The sequence below is a fragment of the Penicillium expansum genome (genome assembly GCF_000769745.1).
Source record: "Penicillium expansum strain MD-8 chromosome Unknown contig313, whole genome shotgun sequence".
Classification (NCBI taxonomy): domain Eukaryota; kingdom Fungi; phylum Ascomycota; class Eurotiomycetes; order Eurotiales; family Aspergillaceae; genus Penicillium; species Penicillium expansum.
In genome coordinates, this window is record NW_015971264.1 from 579,361 (window position 1) to 601,515 (window position 22,155).

The following is a 22,155-nucleotide window of genomic DNA, read 5'->3' on the forward strand; positions in this document are numbered from 1 at the left end:
GGAATGAATACCTTGTAAGGGCTTCGGATTTTTTTGGCCCGATGGCAGGGATTTAGCAGGGGAAATGTTGCCTCTATCTCTGGGGACTGTCTGAGGAGCAGGACGCGCTCGATGAACATCGTTGAAGTGGGAATCGATTGCTCGCTTGTCGGCAAACAATCGAGTACAAGAGGAACATGGGATAGTCCGTGGGCGCTGTGGTGGCATCGTTATATGAATATTCTAGTCATACCTTACGGAATTTGAGGTTGGTTCGATTCGGTTTTTCGGGGGTGCGGGGAGAGTCTAAGACGAGAATTATCCCTGCAATCATAAGGATGTAACATCAATGCGCTATGTACCGTATGTGTGAGGGGGTAATCACCACAGACCCATGTTATTAATTCAGGAAGTGGGGTGTGTAAGTTGGTTCTTATAATCCTATGCGGGGCTTACGTTCATGTCGTAGAGCCAAACAGTAAGAGTATCCTTATACAATTCCCATATATATATTCCAGACACCAAATTGTTTAACTGCATGATAGTTAATTAGCAGAAAAATAGTCTCCCAACCTTCTTACTTAAAAAAGTTTATAACTATAGCGGCGAACTTCCTACTTTAGAAACCTTAAGTTAGGAACTTATTTTAGTGATTATTACCATATACCCCATTATTTAACTAGGGTTTTTTTTAAAAAAAAAAAACAGGAAAAGAAAACGCTATACGGAGTATATCAAGGTAGATATGAGGAAAAAACAAAAAAGTTATGATAAGAGTGGGATTTGAACCCACGCCTCTTGCGAGACCAGGAAACTATTACTAGTTGTTGAGTCAAGGTATACCTTAACCTGGCGCCTTAGACCAACTCGGCCATCTTACCAATTGATGAAGTGCTGAAGAGAATATGGTTACATAAATGAAGAGTAGCATTAAGAGGAATCACTATGCTCGTTACATCCTCCATACTTAAGGTCTAGCGTGCCTTAACCTGGTAAGCTAATAATATAGCCCTAAAGCACTTCCAAGTCAATTGAGAATAAAGGTCCCTTACCTTGCCAGTTGTGGCTTTGTATCTTAGCATTAAACCCTAATACTTGTCATGGACATGATATCTCAATAATTATTCACATTTAGTCTACATGTTTTTTTTTTAGGTAGTATACATATATAAATCAAGAAAACACCATAATACACCATATACCGAACATGGTATACGAATCAATCATGCCCACTGTCGGGGGTGGCGCAGCACATCCATGAGCTCTTTCTCGCTGGTCTTATCCTCTGTCAGGTCGTCTTCATCCACAGGCATGTTCTCCGTCCTCGTGCCAGAGACAGGGTCCATGTAAGCCCAGCTAGCAGTACGTGGGAGACTCATCAAGATACTTTCAATGCGGGCATTGGGTGTGCGCAAGCCAAAGCTAGTTCCACGATCATAGACAAGGTTGAACTCCACATAGCGACCCCGGCGAAGCTGCTGCCACTCCTTTTGTTCTGGGGTGTATAGCATGTCTTTGCGTCGCTCAATGATGGGCACATAGGAAGGGAGGAAAGACGCCAGACTGTCCGAAACGAAGGAGAACAGCGTCTCCTGCGGGTTGGAGGAGGAGCCCGCGGAAGTTTGAAGGAAGTTGGCGTCGAGGTCATCGAAGAAGATACCTCCAACGCCACGGCATTCGCCACGGTGGGGGATGTAGAAGTACTTGTCACACCAGGCCTTGAACTTGGGGTAGTATGTAGCATCATGGCGATCGCATGTATCCTTGATGGTCTTGTGGAAGTGCTGAGCATCCTCCGGGAAAAGGTAGGATGGGGTCAGGTCCGTGCCACCTCCGAACCACCAGTTCTTGTCCCCGTTGATAGGGTCCTTGGGATCCGACGTTTCAAAGTAGCGGTAGTTGAGATGCACCGTCGGAGCCATGGGATTGAGTGGGTGCAAGACCAGCGAGAGACCCGCGGCGAAGAAATCAAGCGAGTCCACATCTGAGCCAACAAAGGACTTGTGATCGGCACGCATCTTCTCAATGGCCGGCCGGGGCAATTTGCCGTACACCACGGAGACGTTGACACCCGCCTTCTCGAAGACGTTGCCGTCCTGCAGCACACACGAAACGCCGCCGCCGCCATTGGGGCGCGACCAGGTATCGGTCTTGAATTGTTGCCCATCGATTCTGCCCAGTTCCTCGATAATCTTCTGCTGGTGTTGCTTGATGAGCTTTTCCATCCGTAACCGCATCGGCGAGGACTCGTTGATTTTCGATGATTGCTTCAGGGCCTCATCCACCTCTACCATGGACGGAGCGTCGAGCTCCGTGACTTCTTCTGTCATCTGGAATAAATGAGCAAATTTAGTCCCTCGCGTCTTGAAGCGCCGTATCATACCATTGAGTATATAATCCCGCCGATGAAAGGCACACCAAAGGCGAGGCGCAAGTATGGCCTCCAGACAGTGAATGGCTTCGGTTCACGCGGTTTCTGCCCAGTGGAGTATCCGCAGATTGAGGACCCAGCGCGACGACCAGCAATGCGAGTGCTACGAGTAGACAACTGTCCCAGTGACCTCCGCAGAGGCGTGTATGATCGGGTGGCCATTTTTGGAATAGGATTGATTGCGCGAATGGCTGCCAACACAAAGTATCAATGGGTCAATGGCCAAAACCGAGAGAGTGATAACCCAGACCTGTACAAGGAATGATTTGAGGAAGAAGTTGAATTGAGTCAACAATTCAGCAAAACACCACGCAACCTTGGTGTCAAATCGTACGACTTTCTTAGAGCTAAGTTTGATCTGTTTGGCTGGATGAGATAAGCACGATAAGCGGCCGGGGGTGTTGAAATAGGGACGGGGCAGTACATGTAAGCCCCGGTATTGGTAAGATTAGTTTCATTTAGATATTGAAGATCTGACAAGTAAATTCAGAGGTAGCTTTATTGACTGATATAGTACTCCGTATGTAAAATTGAAATAATATATGTTTTGCTATATCCACGTGAGCAGAACCATCGAGACATCTGATTTCTGCCGCGTGACTGTTGACTCACCGCCCATGGATCCCGTGATGGTATTACCGTAACGTCAGCGGGGGAGTCGCCTTGTCATCCTCTATCACCCCTCTTCATCTCTCCCTTTTTACTTTCTGCAAGATACTTCACATCCAAAGCTTTCCATTAAGAAAGCCACTACCACCAACTTCACACCAGAGCTTCCTGGTGTTTTGATCTTACTTACTCTCCACCCGACCCGCTCTCACTTATCGACCCTTATCAGTCACGATGCGATCCAAGTTCAAGGACGAGCACCCCTTCGAGAAGCGAAAGGCTGAGGCCGAGCGCATCCGCCAGAAATATGCCGACCGGATTCCTGTGAGTATCTTTGATTTTAGAGGATTTTCCCCCGAAGGAGGTGGTTGCTGCAACCAATCTCTCGGACCCTCACCGCTTGTTCGGTAGCTAACGGACTTGTCAACCCACAGGTCATCTGCGAGAAGGTCGAGAAGTCAGATATCGCCACGATCGACAAGAAGAAGTACTTAGTGCCGGCCGACCTCACTGTGGGACAATTTGTCTATGTGATCCGCAAGCGCATAAAGCTCTCCCCCGAGAAGGCTATCTTCATCTTCGTTGACGAGGTCCTCCCTCCAACTGCTGCACTCATGAGCAGTATCTACGAAGAACACAAGGACGAAGATGGCTTCTTGTACATCACGTATGTTTTCCCTCTTCCTTTTTTTTTGGTTGTTTATAAAATGAAATCATACTGACATAGCGGTTAGATACTCGGGCGAGAACACATTCGGTGACCTGTAAAGGTTGTCCAGTCTCTCTCATTTGCTTTGCTGTTCGGTCACTCTAACCTGCACGAGTGAGTCAATGATGGATGAACGGGCAGGCGAGAAGGCTTCTGCGACCTTGGGATACTGGTTTTGGGTCACTGGCGTTTCATTCGGTGTTCTGCGCATTTCCTTTCTAACTTTGCTTGGCAACTATGCTCTTTAGCTGCAACTACAATCATTATGAACTTTCTCTGGTTGTAGTAATATTCTGGGATTCTTTTGACAAATTTCTCTTTTTTATGTTTTGGTTCTATCGAGTAATGATGGAACACCTGGAAACAAACCACAGAGCAGGCTAGATAAATTGTTTACACCTGAGAGCAATATGACCTTTTTAGCCATGATAGCCATGATCTAAGGGATGCGTAGTAATCCTTTACCTTGTAGAGGATACTTAAATTCGATGTCTCTGTACTCCGTACTCCGTACTACATACATATGCGGATGTATACGGAGTAGGTGTATTCGATTAAACCATGGAATGTTTCCAAACACTAACCCTAAAATGGTTCCTTAACCCCACAGATATAAGACATTATCGCTGTCAATGTATCTGGTTTCACATCACTTGTACTATTTCACTGCGTATATAGTTAGCATGTCATCTCACTTTCAACCGACAAATTCCGATGCGGTTATGATTCCACCTATATCCATCTGTGGGGTTATTTAGGTTTTTGACAGGGGTGGAAAATGAGTCTAATAGCACATGTGTTGTTATACTATAGAAACATAGAAATGAAGAGATTAGACAGTCCAATTCACTTCTTGATACCTCTTAGTAAAGTAATATATACTCCGTACTATAATATATACTATATGGCGTAGTACTTTTCAACTCCTTGGCTCTCCGATGGCGGCTCCAAAACGGGACTAGTGCCAAATCTGCCTCGATAAAATTTAACTCCGAGCACATGTTCCTGAATCCATCGGCGTTCTCATTCTCTTGCTCTTTGTTGGGATTTTTTTTTACAATTAGAAAAACAAAAACATGTCTCCCGCTATTGCTTCCAGTGCTGGCGCTGCCTCCAAAGATGTCAAGAAGGAGTCTGCCACTGCTCGTCTCCTCGGTTCCGGTAAGTCGTCAGATGTTCAAAACACCAACTCATTACTGACCTGTGACTCCTTCTAGGCTCTGCCGGTATTGCTGAGTTGATGATCTTCCACCCCGTACGATCTTCTTCGATTCGAGATCCATTATGGCCAAACACTGACGTCCTCCATAGGTTGACACCACCGCCAAGCGATTGATGAGCAACCAGACCCGGGTGAGATTCGGATTGTTTACAAACGAAAATGTATCTATTGCTGACTGGATCCTTGATAGATTACCAATGCTACCGCTTTCAAGGAGGTTGTCTTCAGGGAGCATGTCAATGCTACAATCGGTCGCAAGTTCACCTCTCTGTTCCCCGGCTTGGGATACGCTGCCGGTTACAAGGTTCGTGACTCTCATCAACGGCAGAAGACTGGGAGAACAATCAGCTCACATAATTTCAAATATATAGGTCCTCCAGCGCATCTACAAATACGGTGGTCAGCCTTTCGCGCGCGATTACCTCGCTCAGCACCACGGTGCCGACTTCGATAACGCATTTGGCAAGGGTACTGGAAAAGCCATTATGCACGCCACTGCTGGAAGGTGAGAATAATTGAACAACTGGCCGCGAGAATACATCTGACTCGAGAACTTTTAGTTTGATCGGCATTGGAGAGATCGTTCTGCTCCCTCTGGATGTTCTTAAGATTAAGCGTCAGACTAACCCCGAAGCCTTCCGTGGCCGTGGCCTTTTCAAGATTGTTGCCGATGAGGGTATGGGTCTGTACCGTGGTGCTGGCTGGACTGCCGCCCGTAACGCCCCTGGCTCCTTCGCTGTATGCTTCCCCCCCCCGGTCTGCCATTACTGAAACCATCACTAACTCTTGTTACAGCTCTTCGGTGGATCTGCTTTCGCCAAGGAAAAGATCTACAAGCTGACCGACTACAACACTGCCACCTGGGGCCAGAACTTCGTCGCCTCAGTCTGCGGTGCTAGCGCCTCCCTGGTCGTGTCCGCTCCCCTCGATGTTATCAAGACCCGTATCCAGAACCGCAACTTCGAGAACCCCGAGTCTGGCTTCAAGATCGTCTCCACTATGCTTAAGAACGAGGGCCCTACCAGCTTCTTCAAGGGTCTGACCCCTAAGCTGCTGATGACAGGCCCCAAGCTGGTCTTCAGCTTCTGGCTGGCACAGACTTTGATTCCCGCTTTCGGTCAGGTTGTATAGAGACCATTTTTTCTTATAATTTTTGCATCTCCCCTTTTATTTCTCCTTGGGCTAGGTCAATTACCTAGACTTATGTATTTTTCATAGACATCTTTTATTTCTTGCGGGGATCTACCTAGGTAGCTTACATTTTCCGAATGCGACGAACTCACTCTACTTTACCACGGCCTTGTCTTTTTTGGTAGTCATTTTCAAAGTCTTCCTAGATGTCTTCCCCCTATTAGTTAGTGTTGTGGCTTGAATATCGGCGAAAACAGCTTAAACTGTACAAATCGAAGTCTCTATGTATCTACGTATAACCTTGAATATCAAAATTGTAAAGTTCTTTAAATGACAAGTTCTATTTGGACATATATTCTATTGCCATGAAAATAACCACAAGAATTAGGCAGGATGTATAGTGGGAATATCAACATCCAAACCAGTAAACGGAATAAAACGCATATGTAAAAAAAAAAGAAATGACACAAACTTGATTCGTAAAGGCATCCTACTAACCAGTAACAGCGCTTCTTTGCTTTGCTAGCCAGCCCTTGGAATCTCCCGTGCTGGCTCCGTGTCGATATCGTGATACCGTCATATTGTTGTTCTGCCATCGGCTCTGGAGGTGATACCAAGCCGAGCCCACAAGGTTGAGTTCTCGGGCCTGGCAATCGATGATATTTTGAAGCTCAAGCTAGAAAGTGTCATCAGCATACTGCTAAAACTCAGCCGAATCAAGGGTCGAAGCATAAACAGCTCCATCTTTGACTTACCTCTCGCTCTTTAGAAATGCCATCATCTAGGTTTTCTTCGTAGTTTTTCATACGCTCACGAAGTGATTTGACCAGCTCATTTTGTTGCTGGATGTACTGTAGAACCAAGCTAGAATTAGCAAACGCAAACCAAATAAGACGTAGGGAGGATCTTTCATGAAAAACTGACCTCCGCACGCTGAGCAAGTCGTTCGACGTTCTTCTCCAGCACTCCCGCACACTGTTTCAAGAGCTCGAAGCTCGATTTCTGGGGCACTTCGCCACCCTCGGTATTGTGGGTTTCAAACTCGCCTAGGAGCATTTGCATCTCGTTCATAACCTCCTGGTCTTCGGAGCTGATCTCACTTTGCTTGTTGTCAAGCATCTTGCGCAGTTCCTCTCGTTCCGCACAGACTTCGCGCACCAGCGTCTGGCTAGCATCAACTTCTGCTTCCAGGTGATGGACGTTCTGTGTCAGGCTTTCCCAGTCATCCCGGATTTTTGCTAATTCAGCCGAGTTATGCGCTTCGAGCCCTTGGAGCAAATCGACCTGTTCCGCATTGACAAGTCCAACTTCAAGATTGTAAGTCACATGTTTCTCTCAGATGTGTAAAACCAGAGCGAATAAAAGACTTACGTTCAGCTTGTGTATCAGACAGGTCTCTTTTGGTTGTTTCCAAGGTGTCCTGGACTTCTGCAATCTTCTTCAGAGCTCCGGTATAGTTTTCGTATAACTTCCAATAGTCGTCACTGTCAAGAATATTAGACATTCTGTTCATTGAAACGTAATTTCTAGTAATCAAACCTTTGGGTGGAACCAGAGCGCGCCAGGTGCACGGATGCAGCAAAGTTTTCAGAGAAGCCTCCAGTATGAGAGGCTGGCTGCTAGTTGTTAGTATCAATAAAAGCCTGTAGAGAATATATGGTACACATACAGCCGAAGGTGCTTTAATCGACTCCATTTCCTGCTTCGAGTCATCATTATCGGATTTACTGTCAATAGTTAGCATCCAATAAAGCCGCCAAGGCAAGATGTATACACACAGTTGAGACTCTTTGACACCGAGTGCCTCAAAGTCCTTGTGCAATGTCCCCTGCATCTTTGGCGTCTCAGAGCCAGGTGATGGGCTGCCCGGCAAGCCGTCAATTTCTCCGAGGCGCTCACGCAGTTCGCTAATTAGAGCGTCATCTCTCTCGTGTTGTTCGTCCGCACTTTCCAGTCGCTCCGTCAGAGCATGGTTATTGAACTCGAGTTGTTTCTTCAAGTTCTGGATCTCATTGCATTCCTGCTCAACTTGTGGCAGAAGCTTACGATATTCTTCCAGTTCCACATCGCGCTCCGAAGACCATCGCTGCTGCGCATCTGACTCTTTCAGCTGTTGCTGAATGTCTTTGATTTGGTTCTTGAGGGTCTGGTTCTCTTTCTCAAAGTCTTGGCTGGCTTGCAGCTTTTGGCGGTATTTCTCCGCCGCGTTTGCCTTGCGCGCGAGTTGATCCTTTTCAGTACGGAGCTCATCATAGTCATCTTGCAACTTCTGATAGCGTTGATTCTTCACCCGCAAGGACTCGACTGTCATACGAAGACTGTCGATTTCGTCCTGGGCCGCGGTCAACTTCGCTTCTTGGGAGGCAATTAGATCGTCCTGTTGACGAGTCTTGCTTTCCAATGCCTTTGCATTGTGACCGATGTCACCCTTTCCGGATTTCAATGTAACCAACCGGTCCTCGGTAGAGGCGAGACGGTTTTGCAGAGTGTCATTGTTCTCCTGGAGACGCGCCAGGCGATTGTGCAAGTCCTCCAATGCCTTTTCCAATTCTTTTTTCTCATGTGTTAGACGGTCGTTCTCCGCAAGCACCTTTCCGACGCGTTCTTCGAATTGCAGTTCCAGGTCCACAGGGCGATCGTGCTTGGCCAGGTCTTCCCTGAGCTCGTCCGCAGCGTCCATCGGCTCGTATTGGCCATTGTGCGCCTCCTCAATAATATCCCTAAGCCCCTCTTGTGTCGACGTACTTAGTTCCTGAAGTGTTTGTACGTATGTTCCGGCGTTGGGGGAGCTGATGGCGGCGATCAGGAGAAGCTTCAGCAGCTTGTTTGTCTCCTTGGTAGAGGCTTTTTCGGCGATAGATTCGAGATCGGGCGATGGATCGAGACCGGAGGGTAGGATGTCATCGTTTTGGTGTCGAATATAGTTGAGCAGTAGTTTGTGGATGTGCTTCAGGTTCTGCCACTTGGCCACCCAATGGTCGGAGGAGTTGGGCTCTGGAATTTCCTCGAGGAAATACTGAGGGTCAATATCCTGGAGAATCTCCCACAGAATAATTCCATCGGTCAATTCATCGGTGGCCCGGAGGGTTTTGCCCAAAGAGAAGCTGTTGATCCATTCCAACAGAACCTTGGTCACCGTGTGTTCCGACGCCATTTTGGCGACGCGTTTTAATCGAGTGTCAAAGAAGCCTGTAATTCCAGCAATTCCAGCATTTCCAAGATTCGAAATCGAGGGATTGCAACGCGAAATACCTCGGTGGCTTTCGAAGGAGTTTCCAGATCCACGCGCCTTTAGGACGGGAGTCAACTAGCGGGGGGAGAAAGGATGATCGGCCCTACGTTGTCCATGCTCTTTGATTTGCTACGAAGTACATAACTTCAGGTCTTGAATTATAGATCATACACTGTGATAATGAATACATTGTATGTTTTTGAGTAGATCGTTAAAAAAAAACAAAACCAAAAAAAAACAAACACTAAGCCTATCAATATGTTCCCCCCCTGAAGCCCTTAGCTGAAGCATAAGGACTCAACCATTTACTCCACATTGTATACACCCGAACGCCGATATTGTATTGAAATCACCCAAATCCTTCTGAGAGTCCAATTCTGATTGGTTCATCCCATCATGGGTTTGCCTCTGGACGTCATGATATACTCAGAGCTGTGGGTTTCACAACACCTGGTATCTCAGTGGAGAAGGCATACTTAGACTGCAGCAGCATAGTCTCCGTACGCACTGACAACCTTATCTTCTTCGATATTTGGTTTGTATTGGCAATCCTGCGTGGAGAGGGTCTGGAGAGCGTTCACAGGAGCCTCGGCGGCGAAGCCACTATGTTGTAAAGCCATATTAGCAAGTGGTTTATAAGACAGAAACTTTAGCTGAGGCCGTACTTGATCAAGTCTGCATAAGCAATGTATGTTAGCACCAATGAAATAGTATCTCCATATCTAAATATGAGCAAGGTAGAACGTAGAACTTACGGTACTCATGTGTGATAATGCCACCCTAAAAGTGTCAGTTCAGAGTTATAACAGCCTCGTGATAACAAGAAGCACTGCGTACTGAAGCCACCAGGGACAATTTGGCCTGGTTAACCACCGAGTCAGGTGTTCCCTTGGGGAAAGTAACGATGACGGACTTTAGCGATCCGGCTAGTGCCAGTGGTAGAACTAGAAGAGCAGCAAATGTAAGGTTCATATTGAAGAACGCGATAAGTGTCTCTTTCAAATAAGTTGAGTACAGAAGTGAGCAAAGTACGAAGTCCGACAAGCCCAGAAGTTGAATGCGTCATTCCACGATCACATGACTATATCCCTCTGACAATCCCTTTCTCTTTGGCGTTTCCACCTCATCATCTCACAACCTCAACCACTTCACCAATTCGCTTCTCTCTTTTCTTTTCTTTTTTCCCCCTTGTCAACCCTCAATTTCCATTTCTTCACTACTCCACAGCGCTGTGTTCTTGCATTTACCCCCTGGTAGTCTCTTTTGTTTCTTCGTTTCCCACTCCCCGCATCTACTTGGTTTTTCGCAGGACGCGGCCTTTTAGCCTATCATATATTCCCTCGTTCTATCACCATCTCTCGGGCGATTATTTGACTGGAAGGTAGATACACAAGGGAACTGGAAGGTCACGGGTTGGGTTGGACTGAGAGCAAGCGTTTGAATACTATTGTTTTCTCAATTCTCGCAAAGATAGCTAGCAAGCATTTACAAGTTCCGACTATTTCTCCATCTTTGCGCTGATCCAAGAGAATTTGTTCCTTGGAACGAGGACAAGGATTAAGAAAAGACAGTCTTGATAGTCACAGGAAAAAGGACAGACAGAAGCCATCCAAAAGGAAGAAGTGAAGAAGAAAAGAAGAAGAAAAAAAGAAGAAGAAAAACAAAACAAAACACAATACCACGTGCTGAACTTCGTTTTGATATTGATTTCTGTTCTCGACCATCTCTGATAAAATCCAGATCACCTTGACTCATCCCACCTCGCCATAATGTCCGGCCTCGTTTCCGATGAAATTGCGGAGGACTACAAGAGTTCCTTGGAGGATCTAACCACCAACGATGGAATCCAGATCCGCACTCTAACCGTCATCGCCAAAGAGAATACCGAACACGCAATGGCTATCTCCCGGGTCCTGGAGAACCACATTCGATCAGTATGTGCTCCGAATGTTTTTCTTTTCTTTTTATGTCGTAGTGCAGGATGCGTACTAACTACTGTGTAGACACCACCCCTGCAGAAGCTTCCAGCCCTCTATGTAGCCGATTCCATCGTCAAGAACGTTGGAAGCCCCTACACCCTCTTCCTTGGTCGCAACATGTACCAGACCTTCATGAATGTTTATACTCTGGTTGATGGAAACACCCGAAGGAAGTTGGATGAGATGCTCAACACATGGAAGCAGCCGGCCCCAGGCTCCCTGGACACGCGCCCAGTCTTCCCTCCCGACATCACACGCAACATCGAGAGTGCTCTCATCAAAGCACGCACTGCGGCTTTGCAACAACAACAAGCCAGGGCCCAACCGGACATACTTGGCCGTAGCCGTGGAAATGGGACTCCGACTGGGTGGACCAACAGCTCTACACCACCTCAGAACATGTCTCGACCTTCACAAAACCAGTATCACAATAATGGTCATTCCAATTCGGTAAGTCTACTTTCGTCTGTGTGTCACATTCAAAGCTAATTTGGGTCTCATAGGCACCTCCCCAGACTCATCGACAAGATATCGATTTGAGCTACCTCAATCGAGATGTGGATGCCCTGATCGCTTCTGCAAAGATTGACTTTGCTAACAGTCCTTTCAACCCGGTCTCCCAGCAACGCTTGAAAGCATTGGTGGATCTTCAGGCCATTCTACAGAAACAACAGCTCGCCCCAGATCAGTTGAAACTTGTCCGCGATCAGGTCTCTGCGCTTGCTGCCACAAGACCGCCGTCGGTTGCCCCTAATGTCGCTACGAATGGCCCGGCAGTGTCCGCTCCTCCACAAATCCCCACGCCACCAGCGCAACCAGTCTCGCAGCCCCTTCAGCAACTATTAAACCATAACACTCTCGCCGAGCTCATCAAAGCTACCGCTTCACGTCAACAGTCCACCCCGCCACCCCAACTCCCGGTAGCGCTGCCTCAGATGTCCCAATATCCTCACCAAAGCGGCCCTCCCCAGCCAGCGCCGGAGAACCCACTTATTGTGGCCTTGAGGGCACGTGGACTTCTACCTGGTGGACCGACACCCTCATCCCTTACGCCCTCGACTTCAACGCCAGTTACTGGGAGATCCAATTTACCGTTCATCTTACCCCATGGAATGCAACCTACCACCCCAGTCCCGTCTCAAACTCCAATTCCCTCCAGTGGATCCTCTGTCCCCATGAGCACCGCATCTATGAAGATCCCCCGATTCGGACTTATTGTCTCTCTTTATGACTCCAGACCCAACCGATGTGGAACGTGTGGTCGTCGCTTCTTGACCACGGAGGAAGGCAAGGAAATGAAGGCCCGGCATCTGGATTGGCATTTCAAGACTAATCAGCGCATGACCGAGTCCTCCCGGCGGGCTCAGAATCGCAGCTGGTATGTTGACGAAAGGGTATGTTCATCTCTTGTATTTCTTCAAGTTTCATCTCTAACCCCAATAGGACTGGATCAAATCTCGGGAGGCTGGCGACGAGAATGGCGCTGCGGATCCCCAAGCCACCACCGAAGGAGCTGCAGGCGTGGATGGCAACATCAAGCAAGAGCCGCCAAAGCCGTGGATTCGAGCTCCGAACGATGCCACTCTCCGCAATACCCCATGCCCCATCTGTCAGGAGAAATTCGAATCGACCTGGTCTGAGGATGTCCAGGACTGGATCTGGCAAGATGCAATCAAAGTCGGAAGTCGTGTGTATCATGCCAGCTGCTATTCCGAGGTGACCAAGGGCCCTGCACCGACGCGCCGGACACGAACTAGTACACCCGACTCTGTCTTGGGCAAACGTAAAGCTGAAGTGAGTTCCTATGGGATTATTGAGGATTTTTTTAAATGTTCAGAGAGCTAACTATACATAGGGAACTGAATCTCCAAGCCAGAAGACACGCATCAAGACTGAGATCTGATGATCTTTTTGTACCATACTTCAAAGCCTTCAACGCGATTATCCTTGCATTGCATAGGGAAACCCTCCCTGGCGTTACATAGCGAATTGAGTCCTTCTACTTACAAAAATCGTATCACGTTGTACCTGGGCATCCACGTAGGATCGTATGGGACCTCCCCCAGTTGCCCCGCTCGCCACATCCCCGCCATATTTTCCCCATAAAAATAAATTCCCCTCGACATCAACTGTCTTTTCTTCGATCTGATCTTCAAATACTGTACCTTTGGATTGACTCTACTCTTTGAATCTACTATCATCATGGCGCCACACATTGTTCGATGGGGTATCATGGGTATGAGATCCTGGTTATTATATAAAAAACAGAAACAGAAAAACATTTGAAAGCTGACTGAATTGATAGCCACTGGATGGATCGCCGAGAGTAAGATCTCATTTCTACAATACCTGAGTGTATAAGACAAAGAACCCATGAAATAACCTAATCCCCCAATAGCATTCACAAATGACCTTCTCATCGACCCCAAGCTCCGCGATGCTTCTGACGTAGCTCACCAAGTCGTCGCCGTCGCCTCATCCTCATCAAAGGATAAGGCCGAGCAATTCATCTCGGCTCGAGGAATCACAACCCCTTGCTCCGCATACGGTGACTACGAGACTCTTGTGGCCGACCCTAACGTCGATGTTATCTATGTCGCAACCCCGCACTCCCACCACTACCAGAACGTCAGACTTGCGCTGGAGGGGGGCAAGAATGTTCTCTGCGAGAAAGCCTTCACCGTTAACGCTGCTCAGACTAAGATCCTCGTCGAGATTGCCCACAAGAAGAACCTCTTCCTTATGGAAGCTGTCTGGACTCGCTACTTCCCCCTCAGTATTCAAATCCGCGAGCTCATCCAGAAGGGCGAGATCGGTGAGGTCCTCCGTGTTGTGGCTGATACGAGCTTCGGCGACGATGTTGAGACGAAATGGGGTACCACACACCGCATGGTGAACCCCGATTTGGCCGGCGGTGCTCTCTTGGATTGTAGGTTTTCAGAGATTTTGGTTCATTGATTGTCAACCCAAGCACAGAAGGACAAAGAAGAGCCTTGACTGATTTGCTTTTCTAGTGGGCATCTACTCCCTGACCTGGGTCTTCCAGACTCTATACCACACCCTGCCCCGAGACCAGAGGAAGCCACCCACTGTCTCCTCGCAGATGACTCCTTATCACCTCACCGGTGCAGACGAGTGCACAACCATGCTCCTGAGCTTCCCCACAAGCACTCCCTCCAATGGCCCGCACCCGCAACAATCGCACGGTGTCGCCATGACCAACATTCGTGTCTCTGCCGATCCCGATGAGAAGGGCTCAGCTGGTCCCCCCATCCGTATTCAGGGCACTAAAGGCGAGATCCAGGTGTACGGCCAGCCTTTCCGACCAGAGAGCTACCGTATCATTCCCAAGAAGGGTGCCGGTGAGATCCGTGAGGTCCAATGCCCGTTCCCTGGTAATGGTAAGGGCATGTACTGGGAGGCTGATGAGGTTGCTCGGTGTCTCCGCGATGGCAAGCTCGAGAGTGAGGGCTTGCCATTGGAAGAAAGTATCGTGATTATGGAGGTCATGGATGAGGTGCGAAAGCAGGGTGGTTTGACTTATCCTCAGAAGATCGAGTCGACTGAATACCCTCTGCAATTTTAGGTATGAATTACATGGTAAGTTCAAGTAATACTAGTATTAAGTGAATACACCTCATCCCGAATGGAAATATGAGTGAAGACTACAAGATTTACCAAAAGATCCAATTGAATGCATACCGATCTTGAGTGTATTCGGTACTCAGAAGGTACACACATACTATACATGGCGGTCAAGGGGAGAAACCCACGTCTATATGTGGACGAAAACACCAGCCATGCTTCCGGTGTACCCAATTAAGAAAAAAAGAACAGGGAAAAGAAAAAAGGTAGGCATCACGGAGCCTGGACTGGTAAATGGTCCCAAATTACCCCCCAAATTCCCCCTTTTAAAATGCAATCAATCCAACAGAATAGCTTACTGGCGGAAGACTCCAAGAATGCTTTTCCAGACCTGGCCAGGCTCCTGACTGGCATCAATGCCGCGCCAGATACCGGTCTTCTTGTAGTAGTCGACAACGGGGGTGGTCTGGGCGTGGTAAGTAGCCAGACGCTTGGTGAGGGTCTCGGCATTGTCATCGGAACGCTGGATCAGCGGCTCTCCGGAGATGTCGTCCTTCATATCATCCTTGGGCGGGTTGAAGATCTTGTGGTACGAGCGGCCAGAGGCAGGGTGGACCAGGCGGCCGGTGATACGAGCCACCAGTAGGGAGTCGTCAATCTGCAGCTCAACGGCGTGCTGGAGCTTCTGGTCACGAGCGACGAGCATGTCATCGAGACGCTCGGCCTGCGCAACCGTCCGGGGGAAACCATCCAGAATGAAACTGTCCACCTCTCGTGTTAATTCTGGCCGGGCATCGGAGGAAAATCAATTAGGGAGGGGAATGTAGATGTACGCACCCGTTCTTGCACTCTGAGTTGTTGTCCAGCTCGCTCTTGATCATGTTGACCATGATCTCGTCGCTAACGAGACCACCCTGGTCCATGATCTTCTTGGCTTCCTTTCCAAGATCGGTCTTCTTCGCGACCTGGGACCGCAGCATGTCTCCAGTGGCCTATTCAGGAAATATTTTAGCGGGAAGAGCTTATGCTGTACTCGGGCAAGCTTTCTACTCACCAGGTGGCACGCGCAGTACTTTTCCTTAAGGTTCGGGGCTTGAGTACCCTTGCCTAGTTGAACCTGTTAATATCCATTGCCTTTTTCTTTTTTTCCAATTACAGTTCAATTACATACCTGCACCAGGAGGGCCCATCAGGATGATGCGCATCTGCTCAGTAGCGGACTTGGGCTTGCCGCCATTGGCAAGACGGCTCTCAAGCTCGGACACCTTTGCCTCCAGCTGGTGGATGGTGTTCTTCAGACCGGAGACGGCCTCTTCAGTGATGGGAGCCATTGTGAATTGTAAGAGGGGAGAGGTTTGAAGAGAAAGACTGTAGACGGGGAAACGGAGAAACGGGGAAAGGGAAGATTCGCAAGGAACTTAGCGCCCGAGGTTCGGAAAGCACGGGCTTCACGAGGGAATGGACTGGATAGGTACTCCGTACATAGTTGGTAGAATTCTGTAAAGGCGAATGTATACAAATTACATCTTGATATAATTGATGTCTGATATCTATATAACCTATTCTTTATTCTATATATATCTTGTTTCTATATTCTATGTGTAACAAAATGATATTCCTCTTCTCACCGGGCAAAATGCAAGGTGGCTGCTTACTAAGTTCTCCAGCCGCAAGATGGCGCAGCTCTGTGGCGGAGAGCTCTCAAGAGCACCTGTGCATCATCGCTCTCCATCCACCGCATTCTCCTGTCTCGCGTTGATTTGCTATTCCATTAGATTTTATTTAATCTACGAGCTTTAATCGTCCCTTATAGCTCTCGATCTTTTTTCACCTTTTCTTCCTTTCACGATGCCTGCCACCACGGCGGACACGCTATCCCTCGTCAACCGCTCCGTGACGGTTGCCCCGTTAGTCCTCCTCTCCGTCGCAGATCACTATGGGAGAACGGCGAAGGGTACCAGGAAACGTGTTGTAGGTGTACTACTGGGTGAGAACTCGGGCGATAATGTCCGGGTATCAAACAGTTTTGCTGGTGAGTGCAAGCTTTGGTGAATCAAACCCATACAACACATGAGCTGACATCTGTGTTTCTATCTCTCTAGTTCCGTTCGAGGAGGATGAAAAAGACCCATCAGTGTGGTTCTTGGATCACAACTTCGTCGAGTCGATGAGGGATATGTTCAAGAAAATCAATGCTCGCGAGAAGCTGGTCGGCTGGTACCACTCGGGTCCTAAGCTGCGCGCTTCGGATTTGGAGATCAATGAGCTCTTCAAGAAATACACGCCCAATCCCTTGCTGGTTATTGTCGATGTACAACCGAAGGAAGTCGGTGTTCCTACAGATGCCTACTTCGCTGTGGATGAAATCAAGGATGTGAGTTTGCATTTGAATCCGAGGAAGCACCCACCAGGCCACCAGGGCTAACCAGAGCTATTTTTCTCACTTGCAGGATGGAACAACAACCTCCCGGACATTTGTGCACACCCCGTCGATAATCGAGGCAGAAGAAGCAGAGGAGATTGGCGTGGAGCACCTCCTCCGAGACATCAGGGACGTCGCAGTCGGCACACTTTCCACCCGTATCACGTCGCAGCTGCAGTCGCTGCAAGGATTGCACCTGCGGCTACGCGATATCGGCCAATACCTCCAGAAAGTTCTCGATAAGGAACTTCCCGTCAACCACGCTATTCTGGGCAACCTCCAGGATGTTTTCAATCTCCTTCCCAATCTGTCTACCCCCCCGGCGACGCAACGGACCAACGGCCAGGAGCCGCAGATTGAGAACAGCGAGTTGGCGCGGGCCATGAGTGTCAAGACTAATGATCAATTGATGGCTATCTACATCAGCAGCTTGATCCGTGCTATCACGGCTTTCCATGACTTAATCGATAACAAGATCCAGAACCGACAACAGCAAGAGGAGAGTGACACCAAGCGGGACCAAGAGGCTAATGGAACTAAGGGAGACAAGGAGGTCAAGAAGGCCGGATCGCCAAATGGCGAGCAGAAGGAGGAGCAGGATAGCTCCGACAAGAACAAGAAGAACTAGGGGACTTTTCTTAATTTATTCTCTTAGAATTGTCAATCCAATGAGTGAAGCATACGACATTTCAACCGGTTTTTCTTGTATCTCTCTAGGTATATTGGATAGTCAAGATCAAGCTCCTGTTATCAGTAGTTCAAGTAGTTCAAGTCTGTCCACTTCGTACAGCGAGCAAAGACCTTTGTTTCTCTGTAAGGTGTATATTTTAAGTACCCCTAAAGTAGCAACACTGTCATTGGCGTGTCTGTCATGCAATCATCCCGCAATCTGGACGGCTCCGGGACAATTCCCATTCGTTGCCAGTCGACTTCTCATACGTTGTTCAACGATTGATTGCCCGGACACGGGCAGATGGTTCAGATGGTTCAGATAGAATGGACAAGGGTCCGTAGTAAGGCCCGTTGTCATTTGCGGATATAGTTCTCATATGGTCGCTTGCGGCTGCCACGGGGGTCAAGGACTCTTTGCCCAAGTGCATAATATTCATCGTACATCAATTTGCGTTGACGTGTGAAGAGCCAAGCAAATCAACCACCCCAACCAGCACACCAGCCTGCCAATTCCTCCTTGGAAACGGCGAATCGGCTATCCCCGTCAGTCCCGAACAGCTCAGGGCACCGTGCATGTAGAATACAGGCTAGGATATGTTTGCAGGTAGGAGGCGACACCCGAGCCGTACCACGAGCTAACGTTCCGCCAAATGAGTAAGTCGACTGGTTCTGTTCGTTTGTCGGATGATTCGCCGAGAGATGAGAGTCTCGGTATGCAGACAGGGTAAATGTAGGACAGCTGCAATTCCAGGCACGCAGTCGAACCTCGTAGCCCTTTTCTTGAGAAGGGACTGATAAGCCGGGAAGTGAAGGCGGTACCGAGGCAGATATCACGATGAAAATATCCTCTTGGGCTGTCTCTAGAGATGTGGCACATTGATCTGAGCGCACAAGTTGACGTACTAGTTTGCGGTCGAGGAGATCAAGAGCAGGGAGGAAGTCATTTGGGAATAGACAGTGCAATGTTAACATCAATGGTTTTAGATTCTTTGAAAGTCCACCAGCTGGCTGTTCTGCCAATTTTGTGATCAAACGATCAATGAAGATATGAGGAGAATTAGAATCCATTTGGTGTCGAGAGAGGGAAGATGAAGATGGAGATGGAGATGGAGATGGAGATGGAGATGGAGATGGAAATGGAAGATTGAAAGAACCAAAAGAACTCCCGAGATATCTCAACTCCTCAACTTCTACTTCTTCCCATTCCCCTTCCCCTTCCTATTTCCCTTCCCATTGCCATATTCCTTCGCTTTACCTTGCACCTTTCTCTTAAATTTGCTAAATGTCGAATCTTTTTCCGAGGCTTCTTCCTCTGTCCTCTCTCCTTTCTTCCTCTTGAGTCGATTATAGTGCATTCCTTGTACTTCAAGATCCAACACCTTTGCCCCTTTGCCCGCATCTCCAGTCAAAGTTATCTCAAGTCGTCCTCGTTGCTTATTCCAGTCGACTATATCCTCATTGGAACCGGTGTTAATATCAGAACCAATGGCAGGACCAATAGCAAAAGTCGAAGCCTTTGCTTTGACCGTTCCCCTCTTCTTCTCCCATTCATTCGCCCATTTATCCCACTCCTTGCGCCTCGCATCCGCTGAGCGAGCTATATAGCTATCAACAACCTTGGGTATCATCGCACCTAGTAACTTCCCCAATGCCTTGGGGTCATTTCCCAAGACATAGGAGCCTGATTCTGGTACTGGCCCAGAATCAAAATCCGCGAACAAAGCCTCGTCGTCCCATGCTAAAGCGGCGTCGATTTCCACAGCATTTTCCTCGGCTGTCTGTGGCTCTGGGTGTCTCCGTACTGGGTCATCTGTGGGTAATCGGCGATATGTAAAGAGATAACCGGTGGCGAGATGGTTTGGGTTGCCTCCGCGCCCTTCGGGGTTCCAGTCCGAGATTTCAGTGTCATTCGCCTTGGTCCATTCATCCCCTTTACCCTTAACGCCGATACTGTAATGACCTCGTGTCACATCCTGACCATGATGCAAGACCACTGAAGTTAATTTATACTGTACAACTTTTCGTTCGTTGCCCCAGCGTTCATCCATGAACCGTGTCTCGATATTTAACTGTTCGCTCAGATAGACATGGGTGTCGATCTTCTTGCCCGACTGACTGGTGCGGTTGAGATGGACCAAGAGAAGCTCAGGAAAACTTCCAATTTGGTCTTTGGCTGTCTTCTTGCCTCCACACTGCGCACACACACCGAAATCGTCCTCATGGTCAAAGTGCTGTGCGATTATATCGCTCAAAGTAGGCTTCTCGGGGAGTATATCCCCCTCTTCCCCGGATAAGCTGATCCTCATGAACAAGCACGGATCTAGGGTGTATTTTGGGTCACAAGGGTTCTTCCCGGCGCATCTCATTGCTTGGATGATTTCGACCCGGAAGATATCTTCCAAATCTCCTTGCCTGGAGTCCAAAGTCAGTCTTCTATGAGAGGTGGGGGGGGGGGGGAAANATACATCATAGGCTTGGTGCTATTTTTGATGGCGTTGAAAAGCACTTCAAAATATTCTGCCGGGTCTTGTTCCGAGTCAACTCCACCTGGTTTCCAACCATGCAAGAGCGAGTGTGTTAGGGAATCAAAGGTAGGCATCCAACTTTCCGTTTCACCTGCCCAGTAAGCCTGGGAGATCTCAGCAAGTTGACAAACTTGGCATTCGCTGGGACCTTCTTCAGATGAGCCCAGATTGCAAACGTAACCCTTAGGGGCATGGTGCTCCCTATACCAGATGAGCCAATTGTAGAAAATCGGCATATGTAGAATCATTTGGAAGACGACATTTCGATAACAGTCAACTCCGTCATTTGGAAAGCCCACGGTGGTTTTGTCAGGGAAGTCTGGATGCCAATAATTGGGGATGACGGTCTATCTCTGTTAGAGAGTGTTGATATTGAAAGAGGTTGGCTATATACACCTACTCTCAATGTCCTTTTCTCTTTTCCTGACTTTTCTCTTGGCTCTGTTTCATCTGCCACTTCCAACACTTCCTCTTCGAAGTTCTCTTCCAATTCCTGTTCCTCTTCCAATTCCTCTTCCAATTCCTCTTCCAATTCCTCTTCAAATTCCTCTGTGGGTTTAGGGTTGGCCATGATAGAATACAAAATGAATAGGTGTGATATGAAGCTATTACTCACTTGAGGGGCTCGCAGGTTAATTTATCTTGAGTTACAACCGATCTTCATTGTCTTCACCTCCAAAGAAAATAGGGCATCGACTTGAATTCAAAGAATTTAGGATGGAACCAATGAATCAACGATATGAAGACAGCGATGAAAGAAAGTAAAGAAATCTATCGACTCGAATTCCTTTCAACTTTTGATTTTATTATTTTGTTCTTTCACAGATTTCCTATCGTTCCAAGATTTTACATCTAATTCGAAGTTGACTTGCATCTAAACAAAGGAAATTTCTCGGAGTAGGAACATCTCTCTTTCTATAAATAGAATATAGTAAGGATTTGTACCCATATTCAAAGAGAAAAGTGAAAATGAAAGTGCGACTCATCCCTGAGATCAACTTCCTATGTTCTAGGGACAATTTCAGTCAAATTTCAAGGCCCAGTGGGACCCTGAATGGGTTGGAATCGGGCAATTTCCTTTATAGCCCTCATTTCCCCCGGTTTTTGCATTATAAGAATGTTCGAGACCAGTCTATAAAGATAATAAAGATAATCTTAACTTTACGGACTGGAGGAGAAATACAAATGAACCAGTTCCACCTAAAGTGTCTATAAAGTGTCTATAAAGTGTCTACGGAGTATAACGTGTCTAGAAGGAAGCCCCCCACAAGGCAGCTGTTTCAGATGTGGAGCTAAATGAAATAGAAATCTGAAGGCTAATGATTGGCCATGGCATATATCCAGAGATCCGGCCGAAAGCTATACCGTACTTCGGTATATCGGGATTTGTCTCTGTACTTTGTGCAAGTACATGGTAGTATACGTATATATTTGAGATACATCCACTCCCGGAACAGATATGACCTGCCCCGATGATCCATTATAGTGTATATAGGTCTTGACAGCAGGGTTCCTCGCATCTACCGAAGATCCACCGTTGAGCGCACTGCCCCTCCAAATCCAAACGGTTGAGCGCCACTTCAGCTGAAGCAGATGATCTCAATGATCTAAGTGGAACCCAAATTCTCCGTTCACAGTGCATATGTGGCTAGTGGTAGG

The 22,155-nt window shown here is 47.8% G+C and overlaps 10 protein-coding genes across 10 annotated transcripts; 5 read left to right on the forward strand and 5 right to left on the reverse strand.

Moving 5' to 3' along the window:
* Window positions 1–1,202: 1,202 nt before the first annotated feature.
* On the reverse strand, window positions 1,203–2,572 carry hem13 (coproporphyrinogen oxidase; the record flags this gene model as incomplete). Its single annotated transcript, XM_016746656.1, has 2 exons — window positions 1,203–2,309; window positions 2,363–2,572. The coding sequence occupies 2 exons, from the start codon at window positions 2,570–2,572 to the stop codon at window positions 1,203–1,205; spliced, it is 1,317 nt and encodes a 438-aa protein (XP_016600372.1).
* Window positions 2,573–3,253: 681 nt separating this feature from the next.
* Window positions 3,254–3,787, forward strand: PEX2_093870 (autophagy-related protein 8; the record flags this gene model as incomplete). The annotated part of the gene is made up of 3 exons (XM_016746657.1): window positions 3,254–3,343; window positions 3,454–3,686; window positions 3,754–3,787. 3 exons carry the CDS (start codon window positions 3,254–3,256, stop codon window positions 3,785–3,787), a joined length of 357 nt encoding a protein of 118 aa, XP_016600373.1.
* Window positions 3,788–4,804: 1,017 nt separating this feature from the next.
* Window positions 4,805–6,081, forward strand: PEX2_093880 (putative mitochondrial GTP/GDP transporter Ggc1; the record flags this gene model as incomplete). The annotated part of the gene is made up of 7 exons (XM_016746658.1): window positions 4,805–4,889; window positions 4,946–4,983; window positions 5,040–5,081; window positions 5,141–5,254; window positions 5,322–5,455; window positions 5,511–5,688; window positions 5,746–6,081. 7 exons carry the CDS (start codon window positions 4,805–4,807, stop codon window positions 6,079–6,081), a joined length of 927 nt encoding a protein of 308 aa, XP_016600374.1.
* A 493-nt stretch (window positions 6,082–6,574) lies between these two features.
* PEX2_093890 (putative microtubule binding protein HOOK3) lies at window positions 6,575–10,285 on the reverse strand (the record flags this gene model as incomplete). The annotated part of the gene is made up of 11 exons (XM_016746659.1): window positions 6,575–6,757; window positions 6,837–6,932; window positions 7,006–7,388; window positions 7,453–7,565; window positions 7,621–7,697; window positions 7,751–7,808; window positions 7,860–9,270; window positions 9,822–9,916; window positions 9,979–9,988; window positions 10,069–10,093; window positions 10,151–10,285. 11 exons carry the CDS (start codon window positions 10,283–10,285, stop codon window positions 6,575–6,577), a joined length of 2,586 nt encoding a protein of 861 aa, XP_016600375.1.
* A 797-nt stretch (window positions 10,286–11,082) lies between these two features.
* On the forward strand, window positions 11,083–13,195 carry PEX2_093900 (putative mRNA cleavage factor complex component Pcf11; the record flags this gene model as incomplete). Its single annotated transcript, XM_016746660.1, has 5 exons — window positions 11,083–11,247; window positions 11,317–11,742; window positions 11,796–12,686; window positions 12,736–13,086; window positions 13,148–13,195. 5 exons carry the CDS (start codon window positions 11,083–11,085, stop codon window positions 13,193–13,195), a joined length of 1,881 nt encoding a protein of 626 aa, XP_016600376.1.
* A 299-nt stretch (window positions 13,196–13,494) lies between these two features.
* Window positions 13,495–14,878, forward strand: PEX2_093910 (Gfo/Idh/MocA family protein; the record flags this gene model as incomplete). The annotated part of the gene is made up of 4 exons (XM_016746661.1): window positions 13,495–13,528; window positions 13,598–13,618; window positions 13,691–14,221; window positions 14,307–14,878. The coding sequence occupies 4 exons, from the start codon at window positions 13,495–13,497 to the stop codon at window positions 14,876–14,878; spliced, it is 1,158 nt and encodes a 385-aa protein (XP_016600377.1).
* A 354-nt stretch (window positions 14,879–15,232) lies between these two features.
* adk1 (adenylate kinase ADK1) lies at window positions 15,233–16,208 on the reverse strand (the record flags this gene model as incomplete). Its single annotated transcript, XM_016746662.1, has 4 exons — window positions 15,233–15,638; window positions 15,715–15,869; window positions 15,932–15,984; window positions 16,049–16,208. The coding sequence occupies 4 exons, from the start codon at window positions 16,206–16,208 to the stop codon at window positions 15,233–15,235; spliced, it is 774 nt and encodes a 257-aa protein (XP_016600378.1).
* Window positions 16,209–16,725: 517 nt separating this feature from the next.
* On the forward strand, window positions 16,726–17,927 carry rpn8 (proteasome regulatory particle lid subunit RPN8; the record flags this gene model as incomplete). Its single annotated transcript, XM_016746663.1, has 3 exons — window positions 16,726–16,909; window positions 16,980–17,251; window positions 17,328–17,927. 3 exons carry the CDS (start codon window positions 16,726–16,728, stop codon window positions 17,925–17,927), a joined length of 1,056 nt encoding a protein of 351 aa, XP_016600379.1.
* A 521-nt stretch (window positions 17,928–18,448) lies between these two features.
* PEX2_093940 (uncharacterized protein) lies at window positions 18,449–19,039 on the reverse strand (the record flags this gene model as incomplete). Its single annotated transcript, XM_016746664.1, has 1 exon — window positions 18,449–19,039. One exon carries the CDS (start codon window positions 19,037–19,039, stop codon window positions 18,449–18,451), a length of 591 nt encoding a protein of 196 aa, XP_016600380.1.
* A 122-nt stretch (window positions 19,040–19,161) lies between these two features.
* PEX2_093950 (ubiquitin carboxyl-terminal hydrolase) lies at window positions 19,162–21,067 on the reverse strand (the record flags this gene model as incomplete). Its single annotated transcript, XM_016746665.1, has 3 exons — window positions 19,162–20,383; window positions 20,437–20,843; window positions 20,897–21,067. The coding sequence occupies 3 exons, from the start codon at window positions 21,065–21,067 to the stop codon at window positions 19,162–19,164; spliced, it is 1,800 nt and encodes a 599-aa protein (XP_016600381.1).
* Between the last annotated feature and the right edge of the window lie 1,088 nt (window positions 21,068–22,155).